The sequence below is a fragment of the Teleopsis dalmanni genome, chromosome 2 (assembly GCF_002237135.1).
Source record: "Teleopsis dalmanni isolate 2A chromosome 2, ASM223713v2, whole genome shotgun sequence".
NCBI classification, from domain to species: Eukaryota; Metazoa; Arthropoda; class Insecta; order Diptera; family Diopsidae; genus Teleopsis; species Teleopsis dalmanni.
In genome coordinates this window covers 119,138,926-119,166,608 of record NC_051847.1, presented here as the reverse complement: position 1 = coordinate 119,166,608, position 27,683 = coordinate 119,138,926, and the positions used below count along the sequence as shown (strand labels likewise).

Below are 27,683 nucleotides of genomic sequence, written 5' to 3'. Positions count from 1 at the left end.
TGCTCTATTTCTACAAGTATTACATAAGCAATTATAAATAAATCAGTGAATACACGGGAATAAAATTAAAAATCCACCTGTTAAAAAAACGAAAGCATTAAAGCCCTTAAGTGATGTGTATAAACAATAACAAAAACAAAAGCAAAAACAAAAGCAAGTATAAAAATATAAAGAGAAGAGGAAGCACAATAGTAACAACAAACTTAAGCACTACAATAATAACAATAAACTGAGCCGTATAGGTACATACATAACATGCGAGTATACTTATAGTATTGTATAAAAGTAACAAAAATAAACTGACAATGAGTTCAACTGGGTTTTTACATATTTTTGTTTTTGTCTTTGCCTTTATCTTTGTCTTTCATTTTCTTATTACATATTTTCAAGAGGTAAAATATTCTTAACTTATATAAAATAGTAAAGCAAAAACAAATTCACAGTTATATCTCTGTTTTTTTTTCTTTGTTAAATTGTTTATGTAGCATTGCTTTAGGGGTTAGGCTAAATATTGCTTTGTTTGTTTTTTACCACTGTAAATGCTGCTGCAGAATCTAATGCTGACGTATCTGCTACCTAACTGCTACTGTTATTTTTTTTATTTTTTCTTCTCAAAGTACAAGTTTGAGTGCATATACATATAAATAATTCTTGTTAGAAGTTGTACTGCTCTGCGTAGTTGCTGCATAGAAAAGTTGCCTGTACTTATATTTAGCACTGACGCAGTCAGTTAGTATGTTTCTGATGCTATTGTTGTTGTCTTCCTGTGGGTATTTCGACATTTAACCATTGATTCGGTCCATTTCATTTCTGTAGTTGCTATTTTTGTTATTACATTATATATTTTTTTAATTATTTTGCATGTGTGCACTTCATCAGTTATAATTATTTTGACATTATATAGTTTGTTCGATAATTTTACTGCTATTTCACTTTTAAATATTACAAAACTTGTCTATATTGCAAAAAATAAAAGAAATAATTGTGGATAGTTAAAATAAATTTAATACTGAATACATACATACATAAACCAAATTTTCTTTGAAAAGCCTTCCACATGTGTCATCGAAATAATTAAGTCAGTCTATCACAATCTAAAATGCTTTTAGGGACTTACAATCTAAAACGCTTCAAACATTGCATAGCACAATCAAAACATATCTAAAGAATTATTGCAGGATTATTGACCGGTCACTGTAGATGGAATATTCACCTAACGAAGTCAGGAATTCAATCCAACTTAGACTGCAGATACTTTAGAGAAGAGAGAGAAACTGCATACCATATGCTTGTGGAGTGCCCGACACTGATGCAGAAACGAAAGAAACACCTAGGAGGGTATATTTCACGGATCATAAGAATCCAAAACTAGGAAATATAGGTTCTTTCCTGTCTTTCATTAAAGAAATCGGACTTGGAGAATCACTCTAATGGGACTTAGGGCCACAATAGATCTTTTAGGTTGCAATGCACGATCCCTTCTTTTCCATAATAATAATAATAATAAGTCAGTTAAAAAATGTCTTTATTACAAAATAAATGTCCTTATCTGTATATATATTTATATTTCAAAAAAAACGAATTTTATAAAAAAAACAACCAAAGCTCATGCTAACTGCACTCATTAATTAATAATAATTAATAATTTAATTTAATTTTGAAGCGAACCCATTTATTCCACTCACCCAAGCAGTCATTGGTGGTCCACTCAACTAATAATAATATACTAATATAAGTAAGAGTCAAAATGTAAGGTAACAGCACCAAAAAACTTGGAAAAGAAATGAAAAAGTCAGCATTTAGCAAAAAAGTGGTGATAAGCTTATTATCGGAGTCAGTGCCGTAGCTTATATTATGCCAGCGGGGCTAGATATGCTGGACAATTTTTTTTAGAAGCTTTTCTGCAAATTACTAAATTAATTATAATTATAGTTGGAGTATCGTGAGCAATTTCTTTTTTTCAAATCGATATTTTTGCTAATATTTCACATTTAAATAATATAGGTTTAATTTCTAAATTAATAAAGAAAAATAAATAACCTTACTTAGAAAATAAATTTAATTTTTAAATAGAATTCTTTTAAATAATAAGTCTTTTATCCTATTTTTTAAATTTTTCAACTATGTAGAGGACATAATAATTATTTTCAAGAATTGTTGTTTTTAGGAGCTTTATTAATTCCGTTGCTTAAAAACTGAAACTCATTCTCCTATAATTTTTTGCCAATAGTTTTTAGTTGAACTTTCAAATATTTTTAATGTTTTATTATAAAATCTTATAAAACTAAAATATAAACAAAAAACTATATCAAAATTATACAGCTTTTATTATATTTAGATTAACACATCGACTACTAAGTGTGAACGATAATGAATAAAACAGCAACTTTTCGTAAAAGTAGACTTTATTCATTAACATAATATCATTTAATAGTAATGCAATATTATTAATAATAATTTCGATACCTTTATTGTAGAACAATTCATCTTGTGCTTTCAAATATGCTTCAGTTTCGGTAAGACTTTTTTATTCAAACCAATTTCCTTTCACTGTAGCATTTTTTGAGAACTACGAAATCTGGGAAATTCAGCAGTTAAGGAAACAATTATTGAGTTATTGTTTTACAGAAAGAGAACTTTTTTCTTTAGCCGTTGTTTTGCGATGTCCCCCCTCACAACGCATCAGTTGCGCCATGTAGCGATCGCAATTAATTGTCTAGTCAGTGGTCTTTTTCAAGGTAATCGAGGAACAAAATTCTACGCTCAAGCCATAATCTTTTTAGCTGTCTCTCACGTTTTTGACCACTTCGGATAAAGCTCACCGGCTGCTATCGATTTGATTCTAAGATTAAATGTTGATTGATCAAAAGTTTTGCCTATTATTACATACTGTTGCAAAAAGTCGTTATTATTTTGCTTTACTTTCTCCAAAACAGCTCACACTCATAGACAATTTGTCGTTTTTAGTCAAATATCAGCAAATGTTGCACATACTTCGAAAATAGCTTTTTTGTAGTCAAATATTCATGCGCTAACAGTGTGTCATTCTATTGACTTAACAGCCGATATGTTGTATCGTCAAACGAATATCTATCCCTTTACCACCCTTTACTGACTACTAACGTTTTCAAATAGACAACTTTTGTAAAAATATAACTGCACTAGGACAAACAACAAGAAATAACTAGAAAATAGTTAAAAAGAATATATATAGAAGTGCTGGCTAACTGCACTGAAATAATAGTACACTGTTAAAAATAACAACGAAAATAATTATTGCTTTTTCTCTACCATTCAAATGACACATTATTTGTTGCACGCCTAAAGTACTGAAAAGTTTATTTGCATATTTGTAGGACCTCAAAATACACTGCCAAAGTATTCAACAGAAATTTAATGTTTCTTGTTCCTGGTAATGTTATTCAATATTAGATTAAAGAGACACGTTTTATCATTTACTCGTTCTTAAATTGCTTTTCTATAATCAACAATAAATAAAATGTATATATAAATCTAAATAAAAAATATTTATCATCCATTCATACATTAATCAATTTACTAAATCTTCTACAACTATTACTGCTACAAATATTCTAAAACCATAATTTTTTCTTTTTTGATTACAGATGAAAATTTTTTTATTGCGTTTGACGGTAATTTCGAACAAACTGCATCGATGACAAAACAATTAACCACAACGACTTCAGTCACAACGATTGCAAATTCTAATCTGGCGCCCACCGCCATTTCACCCACAACGCCATTAACAACGACAAATTCTAATTCGCCTATAACCGGTACATTACGAAAATGTAGTAGCAACACAACAATTGGAATTGCTCCCACTTCCACCCTACCCGCCACTGGATTAGTAACGCCAGTTACTGTAGCACAAGCAAAACCTACTGCTCCTGTATCATCATCTGCAGCATCAAATGACGCGAGTGGCCGTTCTGCCGCATTGGAACGCGCATATGTGCACGATGTCTACGAGAACTGCGAAGAACCAACTGGACCAATACGTCCACGTGTAGCGCAATTTTTAAGTAATCTAGAACCTGGTTCTGTTGTCTGTGATGTTGGTTGCGGTAGTGGACGATACTTAACCCACTGCAACCCCGCTATATGTACCGTGGGTGTAGACCGTTGCCATCGCTTGAGTAAAGTTGCCAAAGAAAAAGGTGGAGAGGTAAGTAGTACTCTTCTTTATTATTATTTTCATATAAAGTATGTAACACTAAGATTTTAAGCACATAAAAAGCAATTTGACTCATGTGCCAAGTATGAAACTTAAGAACATTGAATTCTTTTGAAGCGCCTTTCATAAAATTATAATATCTCAACCAACGCCTTTACATATAAGTAGCAGTTTTTGTCTCATTTTTTCTGGTACATCATTTTGATATTTAAACTGCACTTCTGCTGTTTCGAATTGGCATGAGTCCAATATGCTTTCATCCATTAAAAAATGTTTTTAATGCGACCCGCAACACTTTACAGAAATGGGTTAAAGTCATTATTTTGTCATTAAGAGCATTTCAGCTCATATTTCTCTTGCATCCGAGTAGCTGGCTTTGATTGTGGTGGCCGTATTAGTCCCTTATTATTTTTGCCAATATCATAAATGCCAAATGGTTGAGGATGAATCTCTGCGCATTGGCTTGCTTACCCTCTTCGGGGTTAGTTTAATGCATTAGTTTTGTGGTACTCATAAAATTATTTTATTGCTACTGGTGGAATGGTGTTGTTTAATATTTTAATCAAAAACAGATGATGTGGATTAATAAAATAAAGATTAATTATCAAGATGAACTTAAATACTCAATTTAATTGATGTCTTCGCGAAAAATGTATGTGTCATATTTTGAATTGTTATATTTATAAGCGATTGTTTGTTGTCTTACGAAAAAGTCGGAAGTGATACTTTGGAATATGAAGCAGAAATACTTTAGCGGTATGTTATTACATGACAAAGTTGTAATAATACTACAGTTTACATTCTAATAGTATAATACTAGTGGTTCAACTACAATTAAGAACTTATTTCGTATCAGCTCCAAAACAACCATAGGCTTTTGGTCTGCTGAAAATCATATCACTGCACCGAAGTATCGCACTTAAAGGCGATACCTTTCCGTGACATTCGCCTGTTTCCAGCATATCAGAGCTCAAAGGTCTAAATGCGCTTTACTTGAACGCTATTTTCACAGCAAGCTTTCAGTAGCAATCGATCAATAGAGGTCATGTCGGATGCCACCACAGTAAACTTTTCGAAATATTCATATCCTTCAAACTGAAGTCAAAAAACGGTGTTATATCTAGCTGCTTTTATCGAATATGTGTCACAATTAGAAGAGTTAATCTGAACCACGTAATTATATATTAAAAGTTAAATCTGCTTTCTGCTCACAGCAGTGCAAATTAGTTAATCTTATCCATGCTGACTTTTTCTTAAATATCTTTCAACATATCCCATTATATAATAAATTTTCTTTATACTACAGCTGTACCTTCATTTAATATCTAATATATTCTTAATGTTATCAACACTTGTTATACTCTTATTAGATCTATTGGGAAAATATATACTGAATATATTTATAAATTATATATTGTTTTACTAAACTTGAAGGCAATTTTAAATTAACCATCAAAATCTATCCCTTATTATAGTAAGAAAAAAAGTGACAATTTAATATCAGTGCACCATCACTGCAATACTAAAGACACGCGTCTCTATCTTTCTTCTTATGTCTCTTATTCTTTCTCCTGTCTTCTCTTTTCTCTTCTCCTCTCTTTTTTCTTCACTCTCTCTCTTCTGCTCTTTCTCTCTTCTTTTCTCTCCATTCTTCTCTCTCTCCTCTCCCTTCTTTTCTCTCTTTTTTTTTCTCTTCTTCCCTGTATTTTCTTTTCTCTCTTCTTCTCTCTCTTCTTCTCTCTCTTCTTCTCTCTATCTCTTCTCTCTCTCTCTCCTCTTCTCTCTCTCTATTCTTCTTTCTCTCTCTCCTCTCTCTCTTCTTTCTCTTTTCTTCTTTTTCTCTTTTTCCCCCTATTTTCTTCTCTCTCGATTCTACTCTCTCTTTTCTTTTCTTCTCTCTCTCTTTTTCTCTCTCCATTTTATTTTGTCTTTTTCACTTTCTCTCTCTCCCTTCATCTCTCCCTCTCTCTCTCTTTCTCTCTCTCTCTCTCTCTCTTTATCACTCTCCCTTTCTCTCTATCTTCTTCTCTCTCTATCTCTATCTACCTCTCTTACTATCTCATTCAATCTCTACCTCTCTTCCTTTTTTCTCACTCTCTCTCTCCCTATGTATGTGCCTAATAAGTAGCAATAAGATAATTAAGTATATTCGTTATTGAACACTTTAATTGCTCAAAGGTCGAATAGTAGGTAGTTGTAGTAGGTAGTCCATAATGTAACAATCACTGTTAGTTATATGAAGTTCAGTTTTGTCCAAGGTATACTGCCAATGTATTGTTAGTTCATTTCGCTCACCTACATATTACATAACAAATGCAAAATACGTATAAACAATATCTGACGTAAATATCTGATACTATTCTTAAGTTTTTTGCTTTAATGAATCTTTCTAAATTCTCAAAGCTCTCGTCAATCGATCGAAGCTTCGTACTATTTGCGATGCCATAGCAACAGCAGCTTAGGAACGTATTACAAAATAAATCATTACAAGAGCAATGAAGTAGTTTAGGTATGTATTATCTATAAGTGAAGAAATTATATCAACAAACCAACATTCCTGGGTATATCTCACTATTGTCACCTTTAGTGTAGAAGAGTAATAAAAAGTAAAATTCCTACAAGTTGTCATGTCATGCCATAAATTTCCTTTAAGTGCGCACTCAAGTGACAAATCTCCTTCTTTAATATTATTTACTATTTCTCGCACTAATTCTTTTTATTTTCACGCGTGATAAAGTACCAGTGCTGCCAAGTAACTGTTGTAGGGACGGTTAGGTTCAACCCCGCATAGAAAATGTTCACGTGCTTCAAGTGCACTTGTAGCTACAAAATTGCAATTAAAGCCATAGAGTAAAGTAGCAAAGCAACGTAAAGCAAGGTAAGATAAGGTAAGGCAAGCAGCAAGTTCGAATTTATGTGTTACTCATACGCCAAGTTGGCTCTTATTTTGTCTGAATTTAACGTTTTTCTGAAATTAATTGTTTTTTTCCTTGTAAATTGTTTTGTTTTCTATATTCCTCATTGTAGCTGTGGCATTTAATAAAGTACGAGCGCCTTGTTCCAGCGTATGAGTATGAAGTATTTTAAAATAATTACAGTTTTTCAGATTTTGCTGCCTGGTTGCATGCATTTCAAGTATCCTTCTGGTTAAGTTGCATGAAAGCGTTGTTGGTTCCAACAAACCTGGGTACAATATGGGTACAATACACAACCCAGCACATATAAAAAAATCATAAAACAGGAAAAGTTTTCACAAGGAACGCATTTTATTCGCTCGAGCAACATTTTAATTTGCGCCTTTAGTGCTTTTTATGAAAAATGTTCACGAGCAAAGCAATGCAGAATTTCAACTTATTTTCCCAGTAAAAATTTTTACCACAGATTAAATGCATGAAACTGCGCTTATATTTTACTGCTTTAACATTTTACTGTCTGTATTTTTGTCATATTTGCTCTTTAAAAAAGGTTTCTGTTTCCTTGCTTGGCATAACAGATTGAATGGTAGGATTCGTGCTATTTAATCCAGTCTTTGTTAGTTTTTTATGTAAAGGACTTAAAAATGAAGATATATTTTTTAGTACCCCGGACTGTTATGAGCGAAATATGGAAGGAAGATAAATATGAGTACATTGTGTACACGCTTTTTCCATAGATAGCAACAAATTCAAAAGATTGTTTTTTTCGTGTTCTTTGGATGGTTGCTTGTCAACCTCAGTACACTGCTTTTATATTTGGCTTTATATAATTTTTCTTATTCCGCATATGTAGTCAGTTTATATATTATAGCTTGCAAATGGCGCATTGTAGATAAAAAGCAGTGCAATGTAGGATAAGTTTAAAAGTCTGTATCGTGCTTTCATACAATGTTTCCGCAAGAGCTAGAAGACTACACAGGATATTATATGTGCTGTTATTTATTATAATATATATTATATGCAGTTCTGATTGCATGAAAATGAATGAAAACAAACTTATTCAAAGTTTTCATATTGATAAAGTAAAAATTGTTCTAAAGATACAGGGTATTTTACTCAACCAACTTACGACTAATACTAAACTATGACTACTTTTATACTATTTTATTTAAATTTTTCTATTGTGACTTTATTTGTTCAATTTTTTTACATGACCGTTTATTGTGAATCTTCTTCAACTTATGTATGACTTTGGTGACATTTATAACTATAGCACGAGAATAGTAACGAGAATAAACTGATACTAAAAGAACTGCATATGGATGTAATAGAACAACCTTTATCTATAATATAACGCTAACATATTTCTGACTTATAGTTTTTCATTTTTAAATTCTTACTAATTTTCCTTTTTCATAATGGGTTTATTGCATGAAAACTAAGTAAATTGCATTTCTTTAAAAGAATATTTCACTGTTGTCTTTTATTAACAATCGTTTTAGCTCTAATTTTAAAAAAAGCGCAGTAATAAATAATTGTAATAACCCAACAAAGATTAAACTGAATAAAATATTTAATATATATATTTATTTGTCAACATTGATTAAACAAAATTCTTTTAAATCCAACATATGCAATAGTAGATAATAACGAGATAGAAATCAGATTAAATCATATACTACAAAATCAGTACCAGTCAATTAAAAGGCATATTCTTCTGTATCCGAATTTTGTTGTTTGTTAACTACTCCTTAAGCGCCATCTGTCGATTAGTTTGTTTACAGCAGCTGTTAATGTGAGACTACCTCAAGTACGATCTTTACTATGGAAAACTAAAAGCCATACCTGCACGGACCTACGAAAAGTGTATGAAAGATTGGGTTAAGCGTTGGCATATGTGTATCGCTTCAGAAGGAGCATATTTTGAAGGAGATAAAATGAATTTGGAATAAAATTTAAATTTGTGTGTTTTATTTACAAAATCCGCGTACTTTTTGAGCTGGAGGTATATTGTTATTCTTATAAATAATATTTTAACAATTGAACGCTTGTCGGTACAGATTTTTAAAAAGTTTCCATCTAATTCAATAAGGTCTTATACACGCATGAGTGGAATTTTCAACATATTTGTTCTTTACTTTAGTCTTTAGTCTCCGTTGTATACTTGCTACGTTACATACACGTACCTCTCAAATTGCCCCTACCTCTTTGCAAACTGAATATGAGAGAAATTACTATTAAAAAATTACTATTAAAATTTGATTTTTAAAGTCAATTATAGTGAAAAAAATTATATTTTAAACAGAACTATTTTTAATAAAAAAGTTTTTTAAACTTGTATGATTTAATCAAATATTGCTAAATACCAATCGATAGTGATCTTTTTCGAAATATTTCTTATGTTTAAATATTGGTAAATAATTTCTTGAGACTGCAAGTACCAATGATCAAACTTGTACTCTGATAAATTTGAAGGTCAAAGGCAGCTTTCATTATCCAACTGATCCATTCAGATCATGTAACTTACTGTAATTGTTAAACAAAGTTTATACATAGAGATAATGACTTCTTTTTGCAATCAAATCCTCACTTTATAACCTAATATACAATAAGGATTTGCTTAATAATTTCGGAATCTTAGCTATTCGACAATCTAATATTCGTTTATTGTCCAATGGTGATAATCAGCTATAATGAATTTCTGCTGACTAAAACTTAAATAATCATTCGCTAATACACACCTCACACCTCTATAAATGCAACACAAAACTAAAATACCAATCCAGTGATACATATATATATAATTATACTATTATATTAGATAGTTTAGGCTTTAGACACACATAGACCTGTTGGTTGCTAGCAACATCAATTAGAGATTAAATCGTAGGTAAATTTTGAAGTAGACATTCTTTCTCGAATTTAAATTAATACTTGCCGGTATATTTTTAAAACATGAGTCCCAATTCTTTTACGTGCTTACCCACCATGTGAACATAACTTTATGATATTCTAAATACGCTCATCAAGATAATGCACCGATAGACGCTCAATTGGAATAGATTCCACCGTTAGCAATTTATGTTATACATTTGGATTTAACTTCTTGTAGAGGAGCGAGGCCCATCTAAACTTTTGTTATACTTTGGAACACAGCATACGTTGTTAAAAATGCATCTCCACATCTAGAAAAAGCCTATATGATAACACCCTTCTTGCATAACTTCAACTAATAATCAAAGCCACCACAATATTTCTATTCGAAACCAACCTGAGCTCCAGGGCAGTGTAAATTGTGGGAACCTTGATCCCTTGGTACCAGATACACATTTCGGATCGAGTATTACAAGTGAAACCTATGTGGTACCAGTTATACTCCATAGTTTACAGAATTTTGTCAGATGGATTTCGTCGCCTCTTGCGATAGGTATGCCTTTCTTCTTCTCCCGAAGAAGAAATATTTCTGAAAAAATTCATCAAAAAATTTTTGAAGAATTTTTAACAAGTGTTCTTTGACAAGAACTTAGTGAGATTTGAGCCCAAGCACTTTGAGCTATAATTTCACTACATACCCTACATACCTATTATGTCTAGAATGAACAATCATGTAATTACTTCAGTTTTCAAATATTTTTTTTAGTTCTATTGCGTGTTTCTAACTAAATATTATTTAAGAAAGAATATTTCTGTAACATTGTTGAACATTGTTTTATATCCAACATGCATATTTCCGAGCAAATCCTTTAAGTAAGCGTATATATGATTTATTTTACACCAATAATGTCGCATATCACAAAAACCAATAATATCGCATATATTTCCAATTTCCAAATGTCAATTGCAAGTGTCACACCCAATATATCGTTTTACATTATATATTTTATATTGTAGTAGTTTAAGTATTTAGAAAAAGTTGTGAATATATATATATATATATATATCACCAAGTACCCCGAAAACTTTTATTTGAGCCTTAAAATGTTGCTTCATAGTTTTTAATTAAAAGTTTAAATACATTGTATTTGTACTTTTAACATATTCTCCAAAACTTAGTCCTTACGCTTGGGAATACATGCATACATGCACATGCATACATACATACCAACAACAGCCGAAAAATTGATATTGCTGACATACTTAACCCAATGCGCTGCCACATGGCACAATGCGCTCCAAAGGAATTTGAATGAGTCCTAAAAATGTGGCTAAAAACTTTGCATTTATTTCATTTCAGTTAAATTTTTGTACTTTTTGGTCTTTTTATCCATTTTTAGCTATCGTGCAGTAAATTATCATATGCAAATCTGGGTCTATAATTTGGTTATATATTGTAATTTGGCTACCAACACACATCCATACCCGTATATTGCAGCCGTTTTCGAAGAAATAAGTGCTGCAATTTGTGCATATAAATTACTTTTGGCCTATTTTAGTTTAATTTGCATTGCTGCATTGCACAGATTTCTGACTAAATATATATTTTTATTATTGTTTGAAGTTGCAACAAATAATAGTAGATCTCCTTCCTGCTCCTCCTATTTTTAGACATGTGGCAAATGCAGTATGCAGCTTTCAGTGTTATTAAAATTTTATAAATTTAAATACAGTCAAACTTCCATAAGTCCAACTTCTATAACTCGAATTTTCTATAACTCGAACCAAAAACAGTGCACCAAGGTTTTAGAGAGTAAACTACATACAATTCTGTTTCCATAACTTGAACTTCTATAACTAGAATTTCTCTATAATTCGAATAAAAGTTTTGTTCCGTGCCGATAGGAAATTGTGAAAATGCATTCTATAAGTCGAATTTTTGTTTCTAGTATGAATCCATTCTGGTGTTAGGCGAAGTCTCTTTTTCCGAACAAAATGTCAAATTTTTTTAATCGCTGGCAGCGTGGTTTAAAGTAAATAAAAAAACTACCAATGTTACTCCTAACGGTTATATTGAGTTTGACAATGAAATGTGTATATGAAGCTTTCTTAAAGATGACGATATTATTGGGCATTATTGCTCTGAATTAGTTGATCCGATTGTAAGCGCAACGGAAAATGATGATAAGGGTTCCGTGGATGTAATTGTTTATCAACCTTTATTATGGTCTGAAATATCACCTTCATAAACTACGATAACCTGCTGATTCGGAATACAAATTATGCCTCGAAGATGAGGAACCTACAATGCATATTCTTTGTGACTGTCCAGCTTTAACACCACATAGAAAAAACTTGTTTCATGTGGTATATCTGTCACCAGAACGGATTAAGAGCTCTTCTCTAGATTTGGTTCTAGACTTTGTTCACAAAGCTTTAAAAGGCTTTGTATAATCAATAGTGAAATTGGTAAATAAGACTCTCCTGGCCGCAATTTCAGTTGTCGGTCAATTTCACGTCAATAATTTTAATAAATAATATAATAACAATAATGATTTATGATACATTTCACTTACGCAGTATTGTAGAGTGAGATTGTTTACTAATAGGTGATAGGCAATATCAAACACAGATGATACTAATAAGTTTTTGCATATTGTCCTTTTACTCTCACAAACTATTTTGAATCATTTTAATACTAATATCTTTACACGTTCTTTAATGTGTAGAACAAGTCAATGTATGTGATAGATAAGATGAAACAACTATACCGAACCTTTCATTAAGGCAGATTGTTTAAAACAAATAAATACGTTTATAAAGAGCATCAGAATTACTCAAAGATTTAGTTAAAAAAAAAATTAGTATTTTTATTTAGGATCCAAAAAAAAATTATCAACAAAATTTGATAAGAAGTTTATATAAAATAATATATATAATTATAAATATATCGGCTTGGCAGTCTGCTATCACTTTTGATATTAGAATATTAGATATTAATATAATTATAAAGGTTTGTTAGAGCAACAAATATTAGGTAGAGAACAAAAATCAACGCTGACATCAACGCTTTATGATATCACTTATGCTATATAGATGCAAGACCTGTCGGCATCTAAAGATCTACACAACATGTTACATACAGCTTTAACAGGTCCGGTAAGAAAAGTTGAATGAAGTGTGTTGGGGTTACTCAAATATAGCATAAACATAGTAAATAAATCTCTTTCGCGGTGTTAGAGAATAGAACCTGCAAAGGGTAAATCAAAAGTAGATCAAAATGCAAAAGTTGTTCAGTTACGTTCTACATGCTATAGTGAATAATTTAAAATTATTATTAATCTGATTTATTTTCAATATTTACAACTTTTTTGATTTGTAAATTTATCAATAACAATATGTAATGGTTAATCAATATACTAGGTGTATCAACGTTTTATTTAACTTCTTATCCAACCATCAATTATATATTGTTTTTAATAAAAAAAAATGTGGGAATTTTCGAGGCAAACACTTCTTTAGTTTTCAATCAAATTGAATTCTTGGGCTAACCATAGTGCTGTTTTGAACACCACAAAGCATTTTTTTAATTTACAATCAAATTGATTTCATAGTTTAACCATACGCTGTTTGCAATACCGTCAAATATCCATCATCAGTGTTATTTAAAAATACGGATTGATTTGTCAAATATCAAGAATTGTATCTTGTCAAATTTGACCATGAACTGACGTCTTCACACACAAAGCCGAAATAAACTTAATAATTTTTGCTATTCAGATTTTGAGTTTTGACAATTTATATTGTTTATTCATAAACAAAGCTTGCAGCTACTGTATAATTATTTAGAACTAACGCACAAACCACAGCTATACAAATCAACTCAATAGTTGTAAATTATTGTTTTTTCAAATTTCAATACTGTCATTTGTAAGAAATGTTTAAGTATTTTCTACTTGAACAGCAGACATGTATAGAGATCTAAGAATCGTCTCAGTGAAAAATATATCAAGCGCAGAGCCCTAAAATTATTCACAAAAGTCGATACGTTGCCCAACCCCGCCCTAACAAACCTTAAGTCCACCTCAGAACGCACAGGAAGATATGCTGATCTACGATCCATCACCAGTTAGAAGATAAATAAATGATAATGATTCTAGTATAGTTAAAGCTACAACAACAATATATGTTGTTATGACACAGAAATTATTTTAAATTAGAAATGTTTTTTTATAATGAAGCTAAGAAATTTATCAATATCTTTTTTACATTATTTTTTTATCTATTATTTACGAATAAGAATTATACAAGAATTATTTCCAAGACCACTGATGATGGATATTTGGCAATACTCGAAACAGCTGTATGGTCAGCCAAAAATTCAATTAATTAAAATAATATAAAAAATAAAATTTTTGTTATTGTATTTCACTACTGTTCGAAAAAAACCTCTTTATCTTACCCAGTGTATTACCTGTTTACTTCTAATTTTCAAAGTGATTAATTAAAACGAATTTTATTTTTCCTCCATTCTTCTTCCTTTATTAGATTTAAATCATTTTTAAATTTTTACCTTAATGCTACTCCAACTTAGTCTATGCATTTTACGTGAAACCTTATGGCATTAGAAAAAAATTCAAAGTTAATTTCTGTCTTCCGCTGCTTGGTGCTCCTATTTTCCTCCTTGCGATTAACCACAACCATAGTAATTATAAGTGAAAGTCCTCGTATGCCGTACCTATAATTATTTTAATAGTTCAGCGCTACTTTCTCTATGAGATACCAGTTTCTACGGAACAGCCAGCAGCAGAGGGAATGCAAACAAAAAAGTGATAGGCACTAACTGGGTCAACACACTTTTTGCACTTCCCAAACTTTTGCGCTTGGTGTGGGTAGTTTCCCATGGCATGAGAAAAATTTAGATGCAAATAAAAAGCCGTACAGGCCAAAACTATTGAAAAGCATTAAAAGAAGCGAATAAATCTTAATGCTTGGCTCTGTTTGTGCACGTGGGTCGCTGGAACTGCATAAGGAATTTTTACTTATAAAAGTTTTCATTGAATTTCAATGCATGCGCAGGTGAAATTGATGAAATTTAAAGAGAATTTATATTTTTTTTTAATTTTAATTTCAGTTGCATTTTAGTTTTTCATTCTGTGTGCATTCGTGTCTTTCCATTTTCACTTTCCGGTCAAGGTTCAGTTTGTGCAAGTTTTTGACTATCAACTTTTTTATGCATTCCTGGTGGGTACCTTCTTTTCGCCTCTTTTGCATTAAAGCGGTAAAGGCAAAACGACAGCCTTTCATTTGTTCCAAGAGTTTGCGGTGCATGCTCTTTTCAGCGCTGCTTTTATCTATACACCGTCAAATTGCATTAACCAAGGTTAGTTCAAATAGGTTAAACGTACATACCATAGTTAATAATAATAAAACAACAAATAAAAGCAACAAAAAACAAAAACAAAATATAACAGAAATTGAAACTGAAATTTAAAAATGGCATAAAGAAATAAAGCGGTTGCGGAAACGGATGCACTGTATTTACCCGCACATTTAACATTAAAATCAACACCCATTTATGCTGGTACTGGAACTCATTCGTTTAAAGAGCATGGCAGTAGTTAAAAGTCGATTTGAAGGGGTCTATTTTTATATTTATCTGGCAATGACTGCGTAATTCCTGTGCGGACAGGTGTATTTGCAACTGCATGGCTAACGATGTCATTTCATAATTTTACTAAAAGAATTTGATTTTCTTGAATTTGGTTTTTCAAAACTTAAACATCATTTTTTTTTTAAATATTGTAACATAATATAGATATATTTCTAGCTAAAGACTGTGCACTAACAACAGTACATATATAAGAGGCGTTAAGCGAACAAACTTAGCTTACTAACTTAGTCAATGTTATTTCAGAAAAAAGAAAATACTGTCTTAAAATTTTGCAAAGTTAATAACAATTTACTACTATTATTATGTAGGAAAATCTATAAATCCCAATATGCCTAGGTAGTTCGTATCGTTTTACTTAAGTTTTTATACTTAGGTGATACTTAGGTTTTTAACTGTCGTTAACACCTTAGATGATTTGTATTGTTACATATATTTTGTAAAGCAATGAATTTGTCCGCTAGTTGGATGACTCTCTTTCTCTCTCATACCCATCTCCCAGCGAAGCGTAAGGCTTCGACCATTCTTTCATATCGGATTCTGTTACTTGATTCTTGACAGACATCATCCCTTGAAATAATTGGCTTCTCTAAGCTCTTCCTCAATTGTTCTCCTCCAAGTTCTAACTGGCGCACCAGGTCGACGGATGACTTAAGGATTCAACCTTAGAGTTTGGAGTGCAATGTTTTCATTGGGTCTGCGATCGTCGTGTCCTATTCGGTATCATTTATGTCAACATGTCTCAACAGTAGCAGGTGATTGATTCGTGACGGCCCATAGGTTGGTGTTTGTAATGCGGTTGGGCCAACCCCAAATGCGGTAGGCATTTGTACACAAAAGTTTGCAATTTTACATTAATCTTATTCTTTTCCATGACTCACAAACAAAGAATGGCACAGACTTTATGTTGGAGTTGTTAATGCGAAATAGGATGTGTCTGGGGATACTCAATTTTAGAATACCTTAAACAGGGAACATTTTCAAATATTTCAACACCCAATTTTCAGCAGCGGTATATACAAATATCTAGAGACTGGTTATGTCAAAAGGATATCTCAACATGTAGTGCTCTGTAAGAAACCTTATGATAATTTTAATACATCGAGCAATAGATTGTTTAAAACTACTTTGTAGGAGTTGATGAAACTTTTCAATTATTTTTGGCATTTACTGTTCTGCCAGTGCTTATAAAATTAAGATTCTTCCCATCGCCAAAGAATGGCTCAGGTTCAATAAACTGATGTTGGGCTCTACGTTTGGAGAGTTGAATATAAAAAATGCTGAAAAATTAAAATAAATAATTTATCTAACAAATTCGTACCAAATACTTTTTGGGTTTTGTTTTGAACATTAGAATAGTGATAGAATAGTGATTTATGATTCAGCAACATCATTTACTAACAACTAATTAATATAGTTGAATAAATAAAAATGGTACTAATTAATTGAAATAACTTTATTATATTTGTTTTTTATTATTACAAGTGTTAGGAATTTTAAATTCCATTGAGCGATTATATATATCAAATTCATTACAAATATAGCGTTACGTCTAACAAATAACAAATTTGAAAATTATCAAATTACAGCAATATTATTCTTCTCTCCCCAATTAAGATCATTTCCTATCCAACATCATTCCTATATGCAAATAGTCAGATATGTGATTCCTAGCAGACAAGAATTATTCAGTTTTAAAATCTTAAAAGAAATTTTTAACAATTTTCTGCAATTTTATTTAAATATTTAGTTATTATTTTATTACAAAAAATTGTAATAGATTGATGAGGATTATCGAAAAGTGTAAGCAGTAACGGAGCTTTTACGTTACATATGTTAAACAATAAGTGAAATTGAATAATCTATTACTTTATATAGTTTTCATAACATTTTTTGCAACCTTAAATGTTGAAATGTGATAAATTTATTCACAAATAATTTAATTTTCTTCTATATGTTGTAATTATAATTTATATTTCAAAACAATTTCATCAATCTGAAAAATTTAATCACAACATTTAAGTCTATAAACAAATAAACTATAAATAATTGCAACTAATTTCATGAGTATAATACTAATTAATTCGTAGTAGTCCGATACTAATCCAAGGTTTAAAATAATGTTGAACATGCAATTAAGTCTAAAATGCTTATCAAAGAGAGCTATTGTAACTGGCGAATATCCTCTGAAACATAAATATTGAGCATACTTAACTTAAAACAACAAATTTTGGTCTGGAGATAGATAGATTATTATCTATTTAACTTTTTAGTGTACTTACTACTTAACATATAGTACTATTCTTAGTTTGTCTTTATGATAAGTAATTTGCACTAGTGACAGAAATTGAGCAGTTGTTTGTTATTCGTGATATTAGTCTATGTAGGTATTTCAATTTTCCTAGTGATTTATGATATTTTATCACAAGGTATACACATATTACTGCAATTTCACAATTTCTTTACAATTAATAAAAATTAAAAATCCTGGACGGGAAAATAAGAACATTTATATTCCGGTAAAAATGTATGCAATTAGTAATGCATATCAGCATCATCATCCGTGACTATACAGTCCATATAGGACCTAAGCCTGTTTAACAACGGTCTTCCATTCTTCTTTGTTTTTTTGTTTTTGTTTTTCATAGTAATGCACATAGGTATATCGACCATATTTATGTTTTACTTCTTTCTTTTAAGACCGTTACGTGTAATTTGTTTGAGTAGCAGCCTTCACACCAAATCTCATTTGAAACTCGTGAACTCGTATTACTCGTGAACAGCGTTTTTTTACTATTATTACCATTCAATTTAAGACAGTTAACTAAAATTAAAATTTACTTCTATTAGTTGATATACTCGTTTCTGTTATATTTTGCATCATCTCTGGCAAACACTTTACAGTTGCTGTTACTAACTGTTTTCATGGTTGAATTAACGCACTCAATAAGACTTAATGATTGACCGCTGTGTGGAGTATACTTTAGGGTATATTGAAACCCTATATTTATTTAAAAAAAAAACTACATACAAAACTTAAAATCACTGCATTATATTATATTATGCAGTGATACACTGCATTATTATATCATTATTAACTCTTCGATAAACTCAAGTTAATATAAGTTTACCCTTATATACTAATCAGGTCAATTCTGTTCCCCTTATTCAAACGCTACTGATACTATACTTGTTTGTTTTTCTTAATTGAACTGAATTACTGTTCGCCAAATACTCGGGACATACATACAATCATGCGAGCATACGAGCATACGAGTACATATTCCAAATGCCAGGATTACAAACAAGCACTTCCTGGCATTTATTCTATTGAGTTCGTACGAGTACGTACGAGTATAAGTGGGAAAAATTTTCCACATGTTGGCTGCGTACATGTTATCATGTCTGCTTCATGTATTGCATTGTGAAAAAAGAATAATTTTTTCATTCTGAAAATTTCTTTTTCTTCGAATTTTCACAAGCATCCGTAGATGATTTGTTAAATGGGGAAAATTGTATTTGCTTAAAAGTGTGTTTTAATTGTTTTTCACGTAAAGTTGTCCCGAGTGTGTCATTAGGTATGCTTACATTTACAATTACACAGAAAAATAAGGATGTAATGCAATTTAAGTCATTCCAGCTAACTAAATTAGTTTCACTCCTGAAATGTTATGAGTTCAAGTTTATTAATTACTTTTTCCACGAAATAAATTGCAGTTCTTAAATAAAAATAAAGCGCACAATAGCTTCAAAGACTTCTATTAGATACGAGTATATGCATACACAATCTTGCTTTATAAATAAAAAATTGTATTTGGTGATAATGAATTAATATTCCAAGTATTTAAGTTAATGCCTCGATTTGGTGATAATACCTCGATTTGGTGATAATAAACTAATATTCTGTATTTTTAAGTTAATAGCAGTCACTTTACCTTAGATACTGGCTTCTCTTAATCAGAGCATACATTTTTCCTGATTATTCCCAAAGTTGTTAGTAATTATAACAATTATCTTACCTTAGTCAATGATAGCGTGAGGATGAGTTTAGTCATTTGTAATCAAATATCATATCACTGAAATTCTGTTTTTAGAAACCAACACTCTTAACCTAAAATGACCTACATGATCCCATTAGGACACTTTATAAAATTACCAATCCTTGTTTAACCTCTTTTTCAATGTCACAAATTGTAAAACATCACATGGGTAACAATAATTTTTATCACCTTGATAGTCTATTACTTGTCCAACAGTTTCCTTTGTTTTTCTTTATAAAAGTTTTTTTGATTTCATCTTTTTCTGGTTTTCTGGTTTTCCTTTTTGTTTGTTTCCAGTTAATACAACAGTTTCGACAACCACCATGAGCTCCATAAAGTTTTTTTTTAATATCATCAATTGCATTTTTACAACTGATATCAACATATTTAGGGATTCCTTAAATTTCTTTAAGGCAAAAAGTTAATTTTTAAAGAATCATCTTCATTTCCAAAGCTCAAAACCACTAAGGCGTAACATTTCATTTTTGTCTTAACTTTAAATAATTACTTATCTATATAAATTTAGTAACCCATCAAGCAACCTAAGAACGAGATAAAATCAATACTATTAGTATCACTGGACCTTATTCCGCCGCTACTGAAATTTTTTCAAGAACGTTATGTTGATTCCTACAAATCTCAAAAATGCACAAATATAGATTTCCTTTAAACAGTTTAGTATTATTTATTTACGCGAAAATATAATGTTTTACTCTTCGGGTCCATTGAATTCTAATTCATATATCAGTATATCATTACTCTAATAAGAAACAGCCAAAGTGTATCGTACAGGACCCCTCAGTGCTAGTAAAGCATTCTCTTCTTAATCTATATGAATGTTTATTAAATATACTTTAAATGCATTTTAAATACCCAAATGGAGTTTGGATACACCCCTGCATCGTCGCATTACTATTGAAGAATTCGAAGCTGAACTGCACTCAATCCAAGCACTACACTTTAATATATCTTATAACATTTCCCATTGATAGTATCTAGAACATTATAATACAAAACCGGATATTTTCTATTTCGTTATGGGTATATCTTTCTTTTTAGGAATTTTTGAATCAGAGATTTGTGTTATAATAGTTTTTTATGTGTCTAACAAATACGTTTTATTACCACCCTGGACAACAATTATAATTTAAATAAACGTTTACGCTGAAACTGTCCTTCATACATTATTTCACCATTCATAACTGTGTCATTACTGTGCTGTTATTTTTGCTTTTTGAACAATAAAAATATTTAATATCGTTGTCTTTATTTGGTATTTTCAATAGTTCTTTCAAGACAAGAAGCCTTCATTGCAATATATGTACGTTGATAATAATAATATATTATAAACATTTGCGTATGCTATATATGTTATATCATTAATAATAATATAATACGGCATCCATCGAGAAATTCATCACACATTTTGTTTTGTTTTGTCTATTCCAACTATAGCTTGGGCTTCACGCATTTTCTTCTTTCCTTTCAGTATCAGCAGATTTGAACAACCTATATCCATTACTGTACCATATATAGTATGTGTATATACTATAACATTATTCAAAATAAACAAACAAACGGTTTTTTTAGACATGAGTACGAATTTTAGTTAGAACATTAATATGTGGCGTTACAGATCTGAATGATTTTAAACTTTATAAATTAAGCTCTTCCACCTATCTTATCACTGTACTGTTGTTTTAACACCATTAATCTTTGAATAACAAGATCATTTTTGTGACAATTGCTTTAATTTTTGTTATGTTCCAATAAATCCTCCAACGTAGTCACTATAATTATCACGATAATGATAATACTCTTAATGTCGACAATAAATCAATTTAGACCTTCATGATATATTTTTCGTTAGCTTTTCTTTCGCAAAATTTATGAAATTGTTTCTTTGCACTTGCTATTGTCCATATTTCACAGTTATTTGTGACTGATGTTTTAACAAATCTTTTACATATGTACGATGATGATATAAATCTTAAATGACAAATATTTAAATTTCAATTGTCCACATGTATATACTGCGTAGTCATGCATACTATTGTCATCTGTTATCCAAACGACAAGATATGGATATATGCTTACAACTTAAATCGTATAGTTCCTAGCATTATACGAGTATTGCATACTCTACGGTTTCCTTTAATCAATGTAGGTACCAAGTTTTTTCTATTAGTTTTTGTCTTAAGTCTGATCTAGTGTATGTTGGACTGTTCAATTTTAATATATAGTTCTTGTATTAAAATTAAAAATTATGTTTGAATATGATTGTTGTAATATATAACATGCTTGTATTATTAATAGCTCTAAAGACACAATAAAAATAATCCATTCCATTTCTCTTTGCATTATTTACAGGTTGCGTTATGTGATAATTTGGAGTTGCCATTTCGAGACGAGTCTTTTGATGCCGTACTCTCACTTGCAGTGGTCCACCACTTTGCTACTACTGAGCGACGTGTCAGTGCATTACGTGAATTAGCACGTATTTTAAGGATTGGAGGTCGTGTAGTTATAACTGTTTGGGCTTTGGAACAACGACATAGACGTTTCGAATCGCAAGACGTGTTAATACCATGGCAGCCACCAAAGAATCGCAATTATAGCTATTCTGATGAGGAAGATGATGATGATTTTTTGCCACCCTATCATGCATATATAGAAGATTCGACAAATTCCAGTCGTTCAGCAGGTGATGGTGATAGCTCTAGTTTATCGTCCTCATCACCAGGTGAATCGTGTTACAGTTTTGTTAGGCGTGCAATACAGGTAAATTGAATAGTTGAACCAGTGAAGTAAAAATTAAATGACTACATAGTAGATATTTTTACTTACTATATACTATAATATATAATATTAGTTTACTGCAAGAATATTTGCAGAAAAGAATTTTCAACTAAAAAAATTTATCTAATCTGTATAAATCGAATTGTTTTTAGTGAAAAAATTCATAAAAATTAATAGTTGAATATTTTTTGGGGACGACAAAACAACTATTTTTGATAATGCTAGAAATGTTTATATAACATGTGCTTGTTTTGTTTCTTTCTTCAACTTTTTATATATAAAAAAATAAATCTGTGGAATTATTTCATACAATAAACGTAAATTAATAAAAATAATTCCATATAAAAAGTTGATTCTTAAGTTTCTACTATTCTGAGAGGTTTTCCTCTAATAGTAGTGAAATTGCTTCAACAGAAATTGTTCTGTTCTATAAAAAAAGGCAAATTATTTTCAGAAAAGGATATATAACAGATACATAATTGAAAGAAGTGGTTGATACAGAGTTCTTAGTATCCTTGTGAAATCAATCGTTATTATTAATTAATAATTTTAACTAATTAAATAATTTTAATAAAATTTAAGTGATGTATAGGGAAACATTTTGTTTTGTAAAATAAAGTAACGAGAATTTGAAGATTCGAATATAACAAATATTGAAAGACAATTTAGCTATAAAGATATAAGAAAAAATTATGTAAGGAAATTTAAGTGATGAACAACGTAATAAACGTTTAACAATTTGGCGAATAACAACCAGAGCTAATAAAATACCAGAACTGAAATTGAAATTGAATTTTTTCGTTGAAAAAAATGCTGAAGCGTTATTTATCTCATTAATTTCAAAAATATTAGAGAATATTGTAATAACTTCCTACACTCTACATATACGAATTATATTCATGTTAAGTCAACTTCAACATTAAATCGCAAACCTTATTCTAATAATCAAATAATAAATTCCTTTAAGCAAGATCGAACAAAGTAGGTGTGAACACCGCAACTTAATTGTGGACACCTTTAGTTGATTTCGGATAATATTTTAATATAGGGAAAAGAATTTCATTTGATCTTTAAATATTAAAATCTATATCTTTATGGAAACACTTTATTAACATTAAAACCTAATTGACTTATTTCTTCTCTCTCTCTCTCTCTGTCATAGAAACTTGCTGGTGGTCGTAAGCACGCTTGGTTCTTAGATTCATGGACATCAAAGGAGACTAAAAATGACAGCAGCTTAGATTATGAAGATGCCAAAGACTTACCAATAGAACTACGACGACTTGACGATTTTGACGATTTTCCCGATCCACCACTTTCAGCTGGACTTAAATCACGTAGCCTAGGTAGCATACTCAATCCACCACCTCGTCAAATAGTACGTTCACGTTCCAGTGTTCCAAGTCTAGGTGGTCCATTGCTGCATGCCGAACAAAATCTTAAGTCATCTCAAAATGCTCAATTCCTCTCGACATACGACGGCCATAATAGTGCTAGCATAACCACAGCTGCAAATGGCCATTCACCAACAGGCAAAGCCAATGTAGGTGCAAGCGCTAGTGCCTCATCTTCACTCGGTCGCCGTCCTAAACTAATAAAACAAAAACAATCGCTTTGTGATGAAGACTATCAACTGCCAGAAAATCCATTTCATATGATAAGTAGCTATAATAGTAGTAGTAATAGTGTTAACAACGGTCTCTATATGAAAAGCGGCTGCTACTACAGTAGTACCTCAAATCAGCATCCCAACTTACCACTTAACTTAAATTTACAACAACAACACTCCGGTCTGTCAGCACGCCAATTAGCACAGGCAAGCATTTTTTTGCGTAAGCAAAGTTCCCTCAATGAAGAGTTAATGGCAGCAAATCGTATACGAGAAAAAGAACGTGTCCGTAAGCGCATACAAAAACAAATGTCATTAAATGAAGCTTTTCTATGTCGTTCGGCCTTGTTTTCGAAACGTCTGCAGGTAATACGTGAAGGCTTCACAACAAAAATAAAAAGCTCAACGGGCAGCTTGGAGCGCGCAACAAAAAATGGTTTAACAAAAATCATACAAAACTTTAAATCACCGCAAACCGCAAACGGTACGGCAGTTCCCAAAACAAGCCAAAATAATGCACAGCAGCATAGCCATTGTCCGCATCCTCAGCACCACAGCCATCATCATCATCATCACCACTTTCCACAAATGCTGTACAAACAGTCTTCATGCAACAGCGCCAGCAGCAGATTTGCGGGTCCAGTGGTGTATTGCAACAATCACGACTGTGCCACTACGGCCTGTTATTGCAGCACATATCATCACATTTGTAGCACTTGCAACAGCAACTCGGTAAATGGAAACGAGGACGCAGAGAGCAAAGCACGCCGCTGTTCGCGCGAATCTGGATCGGATTCTTCTAAAGACAGTAGTCTGCAATCCGATACAAGTATTGAATCTGAAGACAGTTTCGCTTCTGTTATATTCATACCTAAGCCTGAACAGCATCAACAGCAACTAAATTACCAACAACAGCACCAAAACTCCAATTCAAGTTCTAGTAATTCATCTTCCAGCAATGGCGGCTGTCAAGTATATAATAATTGTTGTCAACGCAAGAGCTGCAACCAGCAACAAACGAGCAACAAAATGAACTGCATGCATGTGAATGGGCAACAGCAACAAACGCATTACCCACGCATACCTTCTGTGCCAACTTCTCCACTAATAATGCCATGTCCTCCAACGCCAGCACACTCGCCAGCAGCAGCACAAGCTGCGGTTACTTCGCCACCACAAACCATTGCGGCTGTTACTGCTGCAATGGCCATATTAACCCCACCCTCAAAGCCACTAGCCGAGGGTGCCGAGAATATAATTTCAAATGGCATTAGCAAAAATCGTTTTAATTTTGATGAGGCCCACATTAAGCAACATGACGCACAAACTAAACAACAACAGCAACAAGAGTCACAAACTGATATAAAAAAATCGGAACCAGAAATTTTATCAAACGCAAGCCAAATAAACTCAGTCATCAACAACAATAACAACAACAACAAGCAAAATAAGAAAAGTGAAGTTGAGAAGCAAAGTAATGTAAATGGTAACTTACACAAAATAACACGGCAAACCATAAAGGATCTGCCACCCATACCCAAATTTCGTAAACAACAATCCTTGCAGCTGCAGCGACCCAACTATCCAATCGTACGCCGTTCATCTGCTGCCTCCAGTGCTGTACCCACTATACCCAAATTGCTGTCACTAGAACTGTTTAATCCGGCGACAGATGACTTGGACAGTGATTCCAGTGAACCCTCATCGCCAGATTCAATTGACAGCGTTATAAGTGCACCCAAATCGAATGTTGCACCCAGTCTAAATGAAGAGCAGCAAAATAAAAAAGCAGATACTGCAGAGGAGAGCAGCAATGAGGTGCTGCATACCGATGATATCGAACATATCATAAAAGCGCAACAGCAGCAATATCACAACGGAGATCTTAAAATAAATCCCGCAGCACCAAATGATATCATTTTGAATGATGATAGCTGCAACATACTGCCCATACATGCAAATGGTTCATCTGCGAAAACTAATACAAAAACACAACAGGATTGTGTTGAATTCGCAGAGAAACTGAGTGCACAATTATTACGTGAAATCGAGGATAAGACCAACCGTGCAGAGTGTCGCAGTTTAGATGGCATTGGCGACATTGCGGAATACCTGGATGATCCACTATGCAGTCAAAAGAAACGTAATGGTGAACCAAGAGATTTGACTGCATTACGTGAGGAACTACGGGAAAGACGACTTATGTTAGCCAATCTATCAACACAACCAAGTTTGCAACAATCACCCACTTCATCATCCACATCATCGTTATCTTCGCAAACACGTAGTTTTACTATACATGAAGAAGATGAAGAAGAGGATGAAGAAGAGAATGAACGTAGCTACACACTGCAGTTATACGAGAACTGCAAGATATCTAAATTCAATTATAAGCGCAATCGGCACTATAATTTAAATCCTGAAACTGCATATCTGCTGCAAGATGACGGCGATTCTTCAGTGCGTGATGAAGATGAAATTGAAGACATTGAACATGATATTATATTTGAAGAAGAAGAGGATGAGGAATTAGAAGCTACAACAAAAACAGCATCTACTGCTGAAGAATCAAAAACACTAGGTGGTAAAAATATTCAGGAATATGCTCGCAAAACTAGTCGCAATACGATCAAGTGTGATTCCTTAGAGGATAACTTGAAAGACAAACAAAACCAAAAACAACAACAAATACAAGCACAAAAAAATAAGTTAAAATCAGATAAGCAACAAAAACAATCAGAACAACAAACACAGGGTTTGGAAAATCGCCAATCGACTGAGTCTTGGGAACATTCAAACAGCTCGACAACATCCCTTGACAGTCCGTCACAAGGTGGCGCTACAACACATCATCGTTACTATCATGTTTTCAGAGAAGGCGAACTGGACGCCTTGATAAATCATCATGTGACCAGTCTGCACATTGTGTCCTCGTACTACGAACGTGCCAGCTGGTGTGTGGTAGCAGAGAAAGTTCAAGTTTGGACTATATGAGTACTTTACTCACTACTAGTTACTAGTGTAAACATTTGTAGTTTTAATATATATCATTATAATACTTAACTACTCGCATAATTCCGTAATTACTAGTTGAACTAAAACCACAATTAAAACGTGTAAAAAATCCTTTTGAATTTAGCCTAAATAAGCTCAAATACTAACGAAATCGTTTCAGCTTAGTTAACTTAATTTATAAACTTTATTAACCTAGCAACTAATTAAAAAGAAAATTAAGACAAATTTATATACTTAAGAGATCAGAGATACTCGTACTCAAATACTTAACGATTTTTCAACGATATTTATACGATATACACAAACGTTAGTTTACACAAAAAAAAAATAAAACAAAAAAATAAGAAACAAATAATTAAATATGTAAAAATTATTTTCTAAAACATTCTGTGCATTTCGTAGCTTTAACATATGAACAATTTATTGTTTTTAATTAAAAATAATTTTTATTAATTAAGAGAATTAAAGGAATTGTTAAATTTAATATTTACTTTAAATAAGTCATTTATTTAAGAGAAAGAAACTTATTTAATAATGATATATAAATAATATTTAGTAAGAG

At 31.7% G+C, this 27,683-nt stretch overlaps 1 protein-coding gene across 1 annotated transcript in view; it reads left to right on the top strand.

The window, feature by feature from the left end:
- LOC119675566 overlaps positions 1–27,295 on the top strand; it is a 32,031-nt gene extending 4,736 nt beyond the window's left edge. The window contains exons 3-5 of the mRNA XM_038086772.1: positions 3,627–4,189; positions 22,069–22,479; positions 23,660–27,295. Of these exons, the coding sequence (XP_037942700.1) occupies positions 3,627–4,189; positions 22,069–22,479; positions 23,660–27,100 (4,415 nt within the window). The 3' untranslated portion in view covers positions 27,101–27,295. The remainder of the gene's footprint in view (positions 1–3,626; positions 4,190–22,068; positions 22,480–23,659) is intronic.
- Positions 27,296–27,683: the final 388 nt, after the last annotated feature.